Source organism: Cladophialophora psammophila (genome assembly GCF_000585535.1).
Source record: "Cladophialophora psammophila CBS 110553 chromosome Unknown aczJe-supercont1.13, whole genome shotgun sequence".
Taxonomy (NCBI): Eukaryota; Fungi; Ascomycota; class Eurotiomycetes; order Chaetothyriales; family Herpotrichiellaceae; genus Cladophialophora; species Cladophialophora psammophila.
This window is the reverse complement of record NW_006912934.1, coordinates 419,812-434,472: the sequence shown is the minus strand read 5'-3', so window position 1 is coordinate 434,472 and position 14,661 is coordinate 419,812. Positions and strand designations below refer to the sequence as shown.

General features: G+C 53.0%; 5 protein-coding genes across 5 annotated transcripts; 4 read left to right on the top strand and 1 right to left on the bottom strand.

Moving 5' to 3' along the window:
- Window positions 1-63: 63 nt before the first annotated feature.
- A1O5_08269 (uncharacterized protein) lies at window positions 64-2,038 on the top strand (the record flags this gene model as incomplete). The annotated part of the gene is made up of 2 exons (XM_007748852.1): window positions 64-215; window positions 274-2,038. 2 exons carry the CDS (start codon window positions 64-66, stop codon window positions 2,036-2,038), a joined length of 1,917 nt encoding a protein of 638 aa, XP_007747042.1.
- A 780-nt stretch (window positions 2,039-2,818) lies between these two features.
- Window positions 2,819-3,712, top strand: A1O5_08268 (uncharacterized protein; the record flags this gene model as incomplete). The annotated part of the gene is made up of 3 exons (XM_007748851.1): window positions 2,819-2,942; window positions 3,059-3,357; window positions 3,446-3,712. 3 exons carry the CDS (start codon window positions 2,819-2,821, stop codon window positions 3,710-3,712), a joined length of 690 nt encoding a protein of 229 aa, XP_007747041.1.
- Window positions 3,713-4,129: 417 nt separating this feature from the next.
- Window positions 4,130-5,684, bottom strand: A1O5_08267 (beta-fructofuranosidase; the record flags this gene model as incomplete). The annotated part of the gene is made up of 2 exons (XM_007748850.1): window positions 4,130-5,577; window positions 5,624-5,684. The coding sequence occupies 2 exons, from the start codon at window positions 5,682-5,684 to the stop codon at window positions 4,130-4,132; spliced, it is 1,509 nt and encodes a 502-aa protein (XP_007747040.1).
- Window positions 5,685-7,160: 1,476 nt separating this feature from the next.
- On the top strand, window positions 7,161-9,220 carry A1O5_08266 (uncharacterized protein; the record flags this gene model as incomplete). The annotated part of the gene is made up of 6 exons (XM_007748849.1): window positions 7,161-7,254; window positions 7,333-7,542; window positions 7,739-7,933; window positions 8,004-8,696; window positions 8,748-8,871; window positions 8,926-9,220. 6 exons carry the CDS (start codon window positions 7,161-7,163, stop codon window positions 9,218-9,220), a joined length of 1,611 nt encoding a protein of 536 aa, XP_007747039.1.
- Window positions 9,221-10,165: 945 nt separating this feature from the next.
- A1O5_08265 (uncharacterized protein) lies at window positions 10,166-12,660 on the top strand (the record flags this gene model as incomplete). Its single annotated transcript, XM_007748848.1, has 4 exons — window positions 10,166-10,570; window positions 10,630-10,807; window positions 10,881-12,008; window positions 12,071-12,660. The coding sequence occupies 4 exons, from the start codon at window positions 10,166-10,168 to the stop codon at window positions 12,658-12,660; spliced, it is 2,301 nt and encodes a 766-aa protein (XP_007747038.1).
- Between the last annotated feature and the right edge of the window lie 2,001 nt (window positions 12,661-14,661).

Genomic DNA, 14,661 nt, shown 5'->3' with positions numbered 1-14,661 from the left:
GCACACCGACAACAACAATAACCACCACCAAAAAATCAAGCGCAAAACGTGGACATGTCAGGAATGTCCGGGATGGGGGGCATGGACATGTCCAGTGCGGGCATGTTCACACCCACGAATAAAAAGGTGGCGCATCTGTACTGGTATTTGGTAGCGGCAGTCGTGGGCGTCCTCGTTTTTCGGAGAGTGGTAGATTGGCTCAGAGTCGTGTGGAAGTGAGGCAAAAAGCTATACGGACAAGTTCTGATTTTATTACTGACAAGGCCAAAACAGTAAACGAAAATCCCAGCAGCGGCCGGGTCATATTCCTGGAAGACCGCAAAATGCATTCGAGCAACTCTACGACACCACCATCGCCGTCTGCAGGGAGCTGGCCTACCCGCAACTGTGGACATGCACAGGCAGCTTTACCAAATATTTCACCCCGCCACCTTTAGGGAGATGTCTCCTTCTCCTCACTTATTGGGCAGTCATTCTGACAATGTTATGGTCGAATGTGATCCTGACCCCGTCCTCGCCCAACTACGCCTACAAGTGGGAGATTGTGGGCTTTCGTGCCGCCTGGGTTTCGGTAACCCAACTCCCCCTGATTTACATTTTATCCGGGAAAGCCAACATCATCACCATCTTGACCGGCATCTCGTATGAAAGATTAAATTGGCTGCACCGTTGGGTCAGTCGTACCATTTTCCTGACCGTCATCGTCCACTGGTCTTACTTCTTCACCGAATGGTCCATTGCCGATTTTGTGAGCTTGGAGCTGCAATGGATGCCCATTGTCAAATATGGATTTGGCGCTTGGGCCGTGTTGGGCTGGATGGTGATCACCGGATTTGGCTTCTTTCGGAACCTCTCGTATGAACTCTGGTTCCTGCAGCATCTCGCCGCCGCCATGGTCCTGCTGTGGTTGGTTCATTCCCACGTCCCTTCTTATGCACAATACAACGTGTGGTTTGCGATTGGCGTCGTTGTCTTCGACAGGCTTGTCAGGACGGTCATGTCTCTGGTCATCAACTTACACCTCCTTCCCGGCAAAAAGGGCAGCGTTCCATCCGGCCGGCGCATTGGCTATGAGGCTGAGGTCAAGGCCCTTTCAGGCGAGTTTCTGCAGGTCACAGTCCGGAATGTCGCATTGTCGTGGCGGCCTGGTCAGCATGTGTACCTGTCCATTCCGCGCGCAGGAATTGTCGAAGCACATCCCTTCACCATCGCCAGCGTGCCGAAATCAGTATCTGGAGAAAACGGGCCAAACAATATTGAACTATATGTGCGAGTGCACAATGGATTCACCAAAAGGCTATACCGACAATGTCAAAATCAGCTGACATCACGGACTTTCCTATCATTCATCAGCGGACCGTGGGGAAATCCTCCTTCTATTGAAAGATTTGAATCAATGGTCTTCGCGGCTACCGGCAACGGCGCGTCTTTCACACTGCCCGTCTTTCAGCAAGCCGTTCTAACGAATAATAATTTACGACAAATCTCCTTCATCTGGATTTTCCGGCAAGCAGAGCAGCTCGACTGGTTCAAGGAAGAGTTGCTCTCAGCCTGGATGGCAGCCCGACGGCGAAACATCAGAATAAACATATACGCCTTCATTACTGGAAGCGGACAGTCTCGAAACGCGTCGCCATCCGAGAGCAACGCACTGCTCGAGCAAACATTAGAATTAGACCCTTCAAACAGTGAGAAAGTGGCCGACGGCGCACCAACGTTGGACAAAATACCAAATCCCATCAAGCTTCCCACGGAGAAGAGAGAAATAGGCAGCGTGAGCGAGAAATCGGTCTGCTCGTCCTCTTCACTGAGTGAGAAGCCGACAATATACATCGGCTACGGTCGTGCGGACTTTGATTCTCTCATCCATCCCGTGGTGGAAGCGGCATGGGGGGAGACAGGAATCCTTGCGTGCGGCGGCAGCCAATTTTCCGGCCAACTAAGGAATTATGTTGCAAAGCTGTCAGACGAGAGAGCTGTCCACAAAGGAACGGGCGCTCAAGGTATATATCTGTTCTGTGAGACTTATGGATGGTAAGTGCATAGTGACGGTTATGAAGATTATATATACAAGCATTTCTATGAAAGTTATGAAGCCAGACATGTACTTCGTGTTTAAACTCGGCATCCCTTGGCCGAGCATTGTCCCCTGTACCGTGTTCATCTCTCTCCGCGGAGCAAGCCCTCCGTTCCCGCCTTCTCTCTTCTCCGTCACTATACATGCGAGGCCATGTCCTATCCCACGCTATCTTAGTTGGACTGTTCCTGGTCCTGCCCACCATGTAGTCCCTTGTCCTCAATGCAAGCCACAGTGCCCACTTCTCGCTCAGCACCAGCGTCGAGCACAGGATGCCACGGTTTGCCCGGTCTACGGAGCCAGCGCCAAGCAATACCAAGACCCGAGAGGAATGCACCGTCCACATGAGCAAGTTTTATTGTTTGTGTCTGTGGCATGTCCTTCGCCAATGAGAAGGCAGCGCGACTTCTGGGCTGGCCTTCGCTTGGACATCCATCGGAGTGGTACATGCTGGACCTAGACCAATTTGTTGTTCTCTTTCGAACCCAGCGTGGAGCGCTCCTTAGCTACGGGTTCGATGAAAAGGCTTGTCTCATTGGAGAGCGGAGAGGAGCTCTCAGCTCCTGGAAGAGGGAGGGAAAGGTACAAAAGGTCGAGAGGGCCGTGAGATGGGAAGCTAGAGCTCCCTTGTCCGAGGATTGGTCTTTGCAGCTGGACTTCCTCGGTGCTCCTCCTGGCCTGGACACATCCTCGTGGTCGCTCACCCAAGTCTAGACTGTTCCCCTCCGCCTGTTTTCCAATATGAAGCTCTTCATTGTCGGCCTCCTGGCTGCGGCCCAGCTGGCGTCCGCTCACTTCGAGCTCGTATACCCGTACTGGCGAGGCGACTCGTTCCTGCCGCCTGCGTCGCAGTATACTTTCCCATGTAAGTGGAACGAATCAAAGCCACATGCGCTCTCCTCCCGACCCACGTCTATATGAAGTCCCCAAACACCCAAAGCTTTCACCGCGATCCAAACTGAATGTGTTATACCGGGACAGGCGCGGGCGTCAACACCACCGCCGAATCCAACGCCAACCGCACCCTCTGGCCCCTTGACGGCGGGTCACTGGTGATCGACTTCCACCACCCGTGGACCTACGTCGCGTTCAACCTGGGCTTCGGGTCCGACATCGCCACCTTCAACATCTCGCTCAACCCGATGCTGCTCAACGAGACGGGCAACGGCACCATTTGCATCCCCAAGTGGACGCTCCCCGCGGACCTGGGCATTGTCGACGGCATGGATGCGTCGCTGCAGGTCATCACGATCGGAGACAGCGGGACGGCATTGTACAATGTACGCCCTCTGCCCACCTTATTGCGATGATTGACAGGCGGGGAATGGGTTGCAAGCTTGCTGACTTTGCATCGTCTTGGTGTTACAGTGCGCCGATATCAGATTCAGCGCCAACGCAACGATCCTCGCGAGCGATCAGTGCCAGAACTCGACGGGCGTCGAAATCTACCCGCTCGTCCAGCAGGAGGCAAACGGATCGAGTGCGGCACAGGCCACGGCGACCGTCACAGTGACTGCGAGCGCTGGCGGAGCGGCAGCCACCAATGCCGCGGCGAGGATGAGCGCGCAGCAGATGGCCGGCCTTGCGTGGAGCATGGGGCTTGGCCTTGCCGTGGCATTTGGATTGTGCCTCTAGACAGGCGGTAACTCCTGATGGTTGGCGAGTGGAGAGCAGGGCATTTGCGCACAAGGTTGAGGTGTTGATGCTTCTAGGCCAGAGGATGGAAAGAAATTAGATCAAGAGTCTTTCAGCTGTATGTATGACGAACACCATGGATGAACAGCATGTTGAAGACTAGCTAGCCGGCCAGCCTAATCTATGATAGTGGGAAGCTGCTTTTCAGGTCCTTGTTGTTGCTCCTGAAATAACAACCGACGCGACCCACCACTTCCTGTCAGAAATGAAGATTGCCGGACTATCTGCAGAAGAGATAAAGAGGTATCCCTACACACGCAGCAAAATCTAGGTCGTTGGGGGAGGGGGATATATCTCCTCGAGCAGCTGGCACCTTCGCCCTTTTTGGACACGTCAAAGGCCTCAAAACTCCCGGCGTCAATGGGTATCCCTCTCCTGAGCTTTGTGGCCGGTGACGTTCCCCAGCACAGTCCCGTCGACATCCTCAACCCTTGCCCACGCGCTGTCCAGGCCATGCACCGCTGCACTCACAGTGACGCCGGGGTTCAAATCGCCCGCGTTGATCACCAGGGTGTCGAGCTCCTGCTCCGGGAAGAACGTCACAGTGGCAGACGATTCGCCTCCGTCGATGAAGACCTCGAGGATGCTCCGGTCGATCACGCCCTCGACGCGCCACGTGTATGAAGACGCCGAGGAATTGTACGGGCAGCTGGTGGAGAACTTGTCCGTGAAGAACGGGTTGTCGAACCCGCGCGTGTTGCCCCTGTCGATGAAGAAGGCGCTGTCCGGCGCAAGGAAGTAGCCTGCGCGCACCGACTCGCCGGACCGGGACGACAGGAAGGTGAAGTTTGCGGTGCCGCTGATGTTGGCGGTCGGGATGTCGGTGATGTTGATCTGGAAGTACAGGGCGCCCGAGGCGCCCGAGGAATAGTCCAGGCGGACGCTGCCGTTGCCCACTATGGTCTTTTGAACCAGGGAGGAGGTGGTGTTGATCACGGGCGACAAGCTGTACGGCACGGATACCAAATCATAGCCGACCCGGCTGAGGTTCTTCAGATAATTGACGCGGGGAAGCGACATGGACGAACGCCAGCCCTCCGAGGGTCCGGTAGGCACCAGCTGTGAGTACTGCCAGTTGCTAGTCCAGGCGATGGAAATTTGATCGCGGTCCCCGGGGATGCCGTAGAAGAACTGGCCCGCGTAATTGTCCTTGCCGAAATCGCTAATCCGCGCTGCACCATCTACGGGCGTGAAGACGGTGCCGTTGAAGAAGCCCGGGAAGTATTGCGTTATGGAGCCACCGAGGGGCGCGCCGGGATTGATGCTGATGGTGAGCAAGTACATCGGTTCCTTTTGGCCCTCCATTCGAATTTCGACCAGGTTAGGGCACTCATACTGGTCGCCTGGCAGGCCATGATGGGAAAAGTTGGACACGTGCTCCCAGTCCTTTAGGTTGGGAGACGTGAAGAACCCAAGGGTGAGAGCCTGTGCATATGCCACCGCCATCACCCACTGCTGGGTGGGCGCGTGCCAGATGACCTTGGGGTCGCGGAACTGACTCGAGTTGTCGCTCAGCACCGGATTGCCAGAGTATGGTCGGAAAGTGTATCCACCATCGATGGAATATGAAAGTGCTTGTGTTTGAGACGTGGGAGTGTTGATTGTGTAGACAGCCACCACGCCGTTGTTCTGATGTGGAAAGAACCCCGACGTGTTGTCCACGTCCACCACCGCCGATCCCGAATAGATGTTGGAATGTGCGTCAGGAGGGAATATGGCAATTTGCTGGTTGACCCAATGGTACAGGTCTTTCGAAGTTGCATGACCCCAATGCTGATTGCCCGCCACAATGCCGGTCGGATTGTCTTCCACAGTCAGTAAGAGGTCTCTGGAGAGGCCCGCGGTACGTACATTGGTAATACAAGTGATACGTCCCGTGTGCGTCGATAAACATCCCATTGGGATCGTTCATGAACTCCCGGGGAGGAGAGAAATGGACCTGTGGTCGAAGGGCACAACTATAATTTCCCGGTATTGGAACTCCTGTAGGTACAGGCGGCTCTACATATTTGGAGGATTGGGCGTAGGAAGAGCTAATCAGGGCGGCATATACTATCGAATTTAACGAAATCATGATCGTTGACGCCCGAGGTGAGCATCAGAAACTCGATACCGAAATGATGCTTCCTTCTCCCATCGCATCATAGAAAGTGTAGCCGATTTAAATATGTTAGACCACCAAGGCAATAGTGACATCATCAGAGGCTCTCCCGTGCCTCGAAGCACGATTCCAACCTCGTCGCCCCAAAGTAGTTGATGCGAATTATATCGAATTGCGCGCGGGGTATATCCAACGAAAGTCTTCGGCGCCAGCCCCGTGCTTCTTACCATGTTGTCGAAGGCCCGCGAGCAGATTGGGACCGATGAGAAGGAGAAAAAGGAAAAAACCGGTTGAAGACGAGTAAGTCGGCTCCTGGACGGTGTTGTCCGTGATCGTCCCAGCGTCGTAGACCGGCATGCTCATCGCCAAATGTTGCTGAGAGCACACATTGATGGAGAGCTACATGCAGAGCAAGGATGTTCATTGGTGTAAAGCACGAGAGAACGAATTGATTAACAAGCACAAGTAGTCACGTAGAAGACTGGACGGCAAAGCCTCGTGCGAGGCTGCCAATTTCGGCTTTTGAGGGAGGAACTCGGAAGTCTCTTGTCGAAGATGGATTCTGAATGGGATGGTGGTGGCCGTTTCCGGCCACCGTTCAACAGCCGGAATTGCCGGGTGGAGGTGGATCGGGTCGGCATCTGTGAGTGGCCACCTCGGTGAAATACGGAGAAATGATAATCCGTCTAGCATGGGCCGATCTCCACCAGGCCCCAGGATTTTACCCCGTGGCTTGCCCGTAGTTTGCCCGTAGTTTGGTCATCCAACGCTGATTGACGGACCAAGGAGTGAGCTTCTTTGCGATAGTCTCTCTTGTGTCTGGGTTCCCCCGCTTTGGCATTCCCAGGGCGGGCTCATTGTGCAACGTTGTCCAACGTTCATCGAACTTTCAATTTCATGGTCTGCCAACGAGAAGCCGGGATCGCCTGCTCTGGTGCTACGAACCTTGCCCCAGGGCATTCACAGCGGCAAAGCTAAGACATGAATGGAACAGCGGTGTGTGATCTGTGGAGGGGCGAAGATCCTGCTTTATGCAGAATTGGGCATATTTCGCCGACGCTCGGTGTAATACCTAGAAGTCGACTGCTGCTATCAATACGACCTTAGATGTCTCTGGGCTGAACATGTCTGAGACCCATGAACGCACAAAGCAGGTGTATTTATACCCTCAAGACCTGTCGCTTGATCGTCGTTTTCAATGTATAGGCTGCGCGTCCTCCAGCATTCTTGACTGCGCATCTATAATCTATTCAATCTTGCACAGATCAGCCACATACAAACGACATCATGCCTTTCCTCTTCCCAAAGCCTGCAGACTCCCCAGGCTCGGCCTTGCCAGCGATCGCGATAGGATGTTTTGTTGCCTTTGGCGGTGTTTTGTGTAAGTTGTTCTAGTGTCTTGCTCAGAAGATGTATGTACATCCATGGCCTTACTGACGTCCATCTTTAATTGCAACAGTTGGCTATGATACGGGTACCATAGGCGGCATATTGGCCATGAAATACTGGAGAAATCTCTTTTCGACCGGATATGTCAACCCGAAAGATCATTACCCCGATGTGACGGCGAGCCAAACATCGGAGATTGTCTCCATCTTGTCGGCGGGCACTTTCTTCGGCGCACTGTTCAGTGCTCCAATCGCTGATATCCTGGGTCGTCGACTGGCCAGTAAGTTTCTCTGCCCATCCAAACATGATTTCCATCGCAAATGTGCCTATACCCTGTCGCAGAACGTTCTATAGTTTGCCCAGAAATGCCCCCTGCGTTGAAAATGCTTCGACTGGTTGCCCCTTAATTCATTGCTACTAATTTTTTTTTGGTCTCTCCCATAGACCCTGAATCTTGTACTAACAGGACACTCAAGTGATCTTCAACACTGTCGTGTTTACCTTTGGCGTCATCCTTCAGACTGCTGCCACTGCAATCCCAATGTTCGTCGCCGGCCGTTTCTTCGCCGGCCTGGGTGTTGGGCTCCTAAGCGCCACAATTCCACTGTATCAGTCAGAGACAGCGCCGAAATGGATCAGAGGAGCCATTGTCGGTTGTTATCAATGGGCTAGTGAGTTCCCTCCCTTGGGGTTCAGCGCCCTTCTTTCGACGGTGTTCGCCTTACTGACTCGAATTGATAGTCACGATCGGTCTCTTCCTCGCGGCCATTGTCCTTAACGCCACCAAAAACCGCAATGATACCGGGTCCTATCGGATCCCCGTCGCTGTCCAGTTCGCGTGGGCCATTATTTTGGTTGTTGGAATGTTGATCCTCCCTGAAACACCGCGTTTCTTGATCAAGAAAGGAAATGGTGAGAAGGCTGCGAAGTCTCTCGCCCGTCTACGAAGGCTTCCGCCAGACCACCCTGCTATCCGTGAGGAGCTCGCCGAGATTATTGCCAACCACGAGTATGAGATGGCCATTGGAACAGCCTCCTACCTCGCCTGCTTCAAAGCGCCTATCAGGAAGCGACTCTTTACTGGCATGGCTCTCCAGGCCCTTCAACAGCTCACGGGTGTCAACTTTATTTTTTACTATGGCACGACTTACTTCACCAGTGCTGGGATACACAACCCGTTCATCATCTCGGTCATCACGGACGTCGTCAACGTCTGCAGTACTGTTCCCGGTCTATGGATGGTCGAGCGTTGGGGGAGACGCCCGCTGCTTCTCTTCGGTGCAATCGGCATGTCGGTTTGTCAACTTATCGTTGCAAGCGTAGGCACTGCCAGACCTGGTGAGCCGGCAGCCAGCAATGCCTTGATCGCCTTCGTCTGCATCTACATTTTCTTCTTCGCCTGCTCGTGGGGCCCTTGCGCCTGGGTCGTTACAGGTGCGTTGCTCCCTCGAATGAAATGTTCGGCATCATCCTAACTCTGCATAGGTGAAATCTTCCCCCTGAAAGCCCGAGCGAAGGGCTTGTCCATGACCACCGCCTCAAACTGGTTGCTCAATTGGGCCATCGCCTACGCTACGCCATACATGGTAAACCCAGGTCCCGGCAATGCGTGAGTATCTTTCGAGTCATTATGCCAAACGCGCTTTTCTGATCTTTCGTACAGGAATCTTGGATCCAAGGTGTTCTTCGTCTGGGGTGGATTCTGTTGCATTTGCTGCGCGTTCGTGTATTTCTTCATCTACGAGACAAAGGGCTTGACTCTCGAGCAAGTCGACGAGCTCTACGCCAAGATCGGCTCCGCTAGAAAGTCACCTGGCTTTGTTCCAACTGTCAGCTTCACAGAAGTAAAGGATATGGGTGCAACGGAGGCGCGTCGGAGCACCTTGGCAGATCTCGAGCAAGCTGCTGTTCGCAGGAAGAGCTCGGCTGGTGTTCATGAGGAGTATGTGAAGGCTTGATGGCCAAGGGCTGTCGGCTAAGCACGAGCAGCGGGAGCATTCATGATGCACGAAATGGAGATGCTCAGACAGGTACACGTTACACTGGGATGGATGACGTTGGAACCATGGTGAGAACGTCTCCATACGAAGACTCCTTCTACCGAGCCTATGCTATGACTTGGGTCAGTCTTGTTAGGGAAAGATTTGGAGTTGTTGGTGTTGGACCGGGTCGCCGGTGGCTGGCGGTATCTCAGGAGGGTTCACGCGACGCGAGTACTTAAAACTTCCAGATATAGTTTTTTGAAAGGAAGTGGCAAGGCTAACCATCTCCTTGATTACTCCAGAAACCGAGAGGGACGTTTATTGAGATTGCGGCGAGGCTGCGCAGAGGACTAGAGTTCTTCCTTCCGAAGTTCATGATAGGTGATGCAATGCTGCAGACCTGGAGGGATGAGGGAGTTGTTTATGGCCAAACCCGTGGGCCGTCGCCGCCTCGCCCCTCGATACGTAGGGCCATCGCGCTCCTTAAGTGGCGGACTCGTCTGTAAAAATAAAGATCGCCACCATCGCATCGCTGTGGATGGAACGGTGAATTCTGCATAATCTTTCCTCCCAGAACACCATCTCCCGCCACTCGGCTGCGGCTGAACTGCGCGAATAATAAATGGCTTCAAGAGACTTGGAGAAAGCTTGTCGGGTTACCTTCACGTGTGGCAGATCTTGGCTCGTGACTGGGCACGATGCTTATCTCCTCGCTAGATGGCAAGGGTCGAAACCCCAGACTCCATCATGCGCACTGCCGAGGCGAGATTGACGGCTGGTTGATATTATTGGAGAGGCCACACATGTTGACGTACCCGACGTTGCACAGCCCCGGGCGCATCTTACGTACATATTTAGACAACAGGTCTTGCTGCCGCACGACCTGTTGCCCCAACACTGTCCCCACTGGATATTGCTGGTATGGAGTCAAAGCAAAAGAGCAGCAGCGTTGAACAGAAGAAAGCTGGAAATCCAGTTGATCTGGTATCTGATGCTTCTGAGAAGACCGCGGATCGGTACTTCTGCGCTCGGTGCGGCCAAACAATTGCTTCAGACTCAAAAGACGAACATGAAGATTGGCACTTTGCAAAAGACCTCCAGGCACAAGAACAATGTGGCGCCATAGCTGCAGCAAGCACGGTTCACGCTTCTGTTCACGCTCCGCAGCTGAACGTCAAGCAAACTGGCGACGGGAAAAGTGATCATCCTCCAGCTTATGCGCCGCCGTCATATCCACCACCCAGGAATGCAGCGAGCCGGACTCCATCTATTCGTCACCATACCAATCAAGTCATCGAAGCAGGCAAAGTTCGTGCCAGAGATGAAGTGGGTTTTATTTTCGCTCGAATGTGACAGTGGCAGACACCAAACTGACGTTCGGGCAGCAACAAATGCAGAATGCACTGCAGAATGTCCAGCTGCAGTATGGGATCTACAACAGTGAGATTGAGCCCGAACACGAGACGGAATATTACTGCAGTTGTCCTATCCACAACTACCAGAGGATGAAATGGAGTCGATATGGAGTCCAAGAAATGTGGTCGAAGGCAGTCATGTATCCAGGTTAGCATTGCCGTTTGACGTTCCTTGCGCCCTGTTTGACTTGGCTGACACGTTTCTTTCTCCGCCTGCATAGGAGAGAGGGCCTACAACGACTATTATCAAAACGCAGGCATATTTAACAGGAACCCCTACAGATTCCGCGTCGTGTCGCCATACGGCTACTACGCCCAATCTAACTGGGGAGTGTCAAGACCGCAGCCAAAATACCACGCCCAGTCAATCCACCAGACTATTGCGCTCAACAATCGCCTGAACGCTGAGGCGCAAGCAAACATTGACGCCGCCGAGCCCAAGGTCGATATCTGGAATGAGGGCGCCCTTGAAGCCGCAATGTCCCAGTTGAGGATCATGGCGGCCAACGATAAGAAGCGATCCATCAAGGCAAGTGACGAGAAAGATTCAAATGATACGCGACAGGAAGGAGCCTCTTCTTCTGCGAATGGAAGTGCGGCCAAGCCTGCCAAAATATCGAGGCTTGCTAGTTTTAGGCAATCCTTTGGCATCAAATCTTCGGAAGAGAGAGCGGCTGCGAAGACAGAGAAGATGGTGTACCAAGGCCGTGAGCTACGGGACGCAATCCTGGCAGAGGAGGAAGGCAGGTGGCCCGATGAGCAGTGGCGCCATATTGTGGCAGTATATCAGGAGAAGGTTGGGATGACCAGGAAGATTGCGGACCTCCGTGCTCGCCATCCCATTCAGTATCTTCACCTGCTCAGAGCCGGTTACTTTGAGCCTATTCCGGTGGCTTGGGCCAACCAAGCCTCTAATCCGCTAAAATTCAGCATCGAGGCCGCCGCCGGATGGCGAGGAATTACCCCTGCCTGGCGAGGGTACGAGGATACCGCCGAGGAACGGCTCTACTGGGTCTTGAACCACAGAGAAGGCAGTGTTGGGATGAGAATGAAGCCGGACTTTATTTCGGAAATGAACATGGCTCGTGCTAGAATGGCCACAGCCGTTGAACCGCCTCCCGAGTACTACTCCGCCACCGACACCTGCCACCTCCAACATACCTCTGTTGGCTACTCCAAGCAGGTCATGCCCACGCCCTTTGTGGCTTACGATCGACCGGAAGTACCGACAGACGACACGATGATTCTGTTGGATGTTTCTGGATCCATGGATTTTGACCCAGTGCGACCGAACTACGACCAGTATCTTATCACCGGCTACTCCAGATCCACGCAGCCAAAGAACAAAGGTAAATGCCCCAAGCAACCCGGGACCGTGGGGTTTGTCCATAATACTGAATGTGTAATATAGATGTTGCCAAAGCAATCATCCGACGGTTCACCGATGCCATGGCAAACCACGACCACCAGTTCCGCGGCTATGATCTGACGACTTTCTCCAGTTCCGCCCACTACATCGGTACCGTCAACCACCAGAATCTCGATGCAATGTGGCGCAGGGTCAAGCTTGGAGGCGGAACGCGCGTCATGACCGGCTGGCAGAAGGTCAAAGAATTGCATTTCCAGAAGCATTCCGAGTCTGCCACACATCATCCGGTGTACGGATGGCAAGCCGGGCCAGAAACGCCCATGCTACGCTTGCTTCTCCTACTCGACGGCGAAGCCACCGACATGGACGAGTTCGAACTGGATCTTCTGGGCCTTTCGTGGGCTCACGTCACCATTTTCCTCATTGGCGTGGACGGGTGTCCGCATCACCATCGCCATGCTAACGAATTGCAACGCATCAGCGACGTCAACCACCATGTCTCCTTCGTCGATGCGCAAGGCAACACGCCGGAGAGATTTGTTACCCACGAGTTGCTCAAGAGGCATTTGGGCTATGAGATTTCGATGGCCGAGTTTGAGCAGATGGAGGAGTTGCCGAAATATACGGCATAATTTTGCTTGAGCAGAAAACGCCCGGCAGCAATATATGTCATTCATGTGCCGACTGGCCTTTTCAAATCAAACACCAACAGGCATTGTCTCCATCCATTCACTGGAAGCAATACTGTCGATCGACTTTAAGACGCCTAGTGACGGCCTATCCTCCACCTCCCCATCTCTTCTTATGCATTCTGTTGGCTTCACCTAACCTCAATGTCTAGACTGGATGATGAGTGCAATTATTTTGCTCTCTATGGGAACTTCTTTTCTAGACTTTTCCGTCATGCTTGTCGGTGATGGATTTCACCACCCACCACTATTTGTGGAGGGAAGAGGTTAGGGAATGGAAGATACTCCAGGAGGCAATATCGCCGTACCCCGTCTCAACCACAGGACAGCAGCTCAATATCCAGCCGAGCATTATTGACAACATTTCTAATAGCTCTCTGAGAAGCGCGCATCATCCATCGGCACACCTGTAGTCCAATAGCATTCGAACACAATGGCGGCAATCTGTCTGAGTTTGGTCCAGTCTCCATTCGGAAACATCTATCACGCTCTGATTCTACACTTGGCCTTAGTATCGCCAACGCCAGTTTCTTTTCTTTCCGCCTTGTTGAATGCAGCCACCCAAGTAGTGTTTTGCGAAAGTTGAGAAGTTCTTATGCCCGTGGTGGTACATGATCGTAAGATGTGCATGTTTCTGTTCCCCTACATATCCCCTGCTCCAAACGCAAGGTGGCCTTGCCCAACGGTATACCTGTCCGTCCCTTTCTCGTAGGTTGCGTTGCGGCTCACGCTTCTCACCGGCCAACCCGAATCAATCTCTGGATAGCGTTGTTGAGCATCCACGCAAGATTTTCAGGTACAAAGAAGTCCCGCCCATCTACGAGGTCAGCATCATATGCCTTGCCACGGCGGAGCCTGTACGACTTACACATAGTCACCAGCCAGCGTGTGAGAGGAATCAGTATCATGGCTAGGAGCTGGAGGAGTGATAACATGTCCGCTCGTGACCACGGCTGATTTACGTTCATATTTTTGTCGAGGAGGCTAAGGAGTAGCAAAGCTGATGATCCGTTCTGGGCTCTCCGCGCACGATGCAGAGTTCAGTGTACCTATTATATCATTGTTACTGGCAGCGCTTCAGATGCTGTGCAATGTGCTTAATTCTGCCTCTTACCCATTTTGAGCCTGCGGCTATGAGTTCAAATTATGGTCATTTGCTCTCTTATGACAGTATCACAAAGTCAGCATACGTCTACAAGCAAATTCTAGTCCATTGGTCTACGTGATAAGGCTCGTTACATACCGTAATATTCCTAGTACAGTTCCTGGACTTATCTGATTGGTCTCTATCGCCGAACGCTATACCGATTGAAGCCTACGGGAACGTAACAAACCTAGTAACAATTAAGCTATACTACTTCGGGCCTCCGGATGCAGGTCCTACTTACGACTAGAAATTGATGGAGGCTAGCCTTGTTTCCCACGGCGCACTTAAAGCTCGATGCTGCTCTTCTGAAATTTATGCCTCCCTTCTTTTTGATACAAGCAACCAAGGTCCCGATGATCATTCATTCATGATGGACGTCACAGAGGACGATGCCTTTCTTTCTCAATTCATCACCTTCGAAGAACTTTTTACAGGGTCACACAAAGCTGCAGACTCTCAGCCTGATGCCGATGTACCACACGAACTCGACAAGCCATGCACCTTCCTTCAGCCACAGCACCAGTCGAATCCCTTCAAAGAAGATATCGAGATGCCGCTGGCTGACTTCGATGATTTCGATGTCTTTGACTGCGACCCAACGGCATATGGCCTTGTACCGGCTAGCACTGCAATTCCTCCGACAGGCCAACAGCAAGAGCAGAATCTGACACACCCCGTTCATGCTGTACCGGAAGATCAGGTCTTGGATGTCCTTCCGCTACATGACCCGCTGCGGATATCCCAGCTTGACTTACTGCCTGTCGATCAGTCACCTGCGGAACCCCCCTTCATGAACA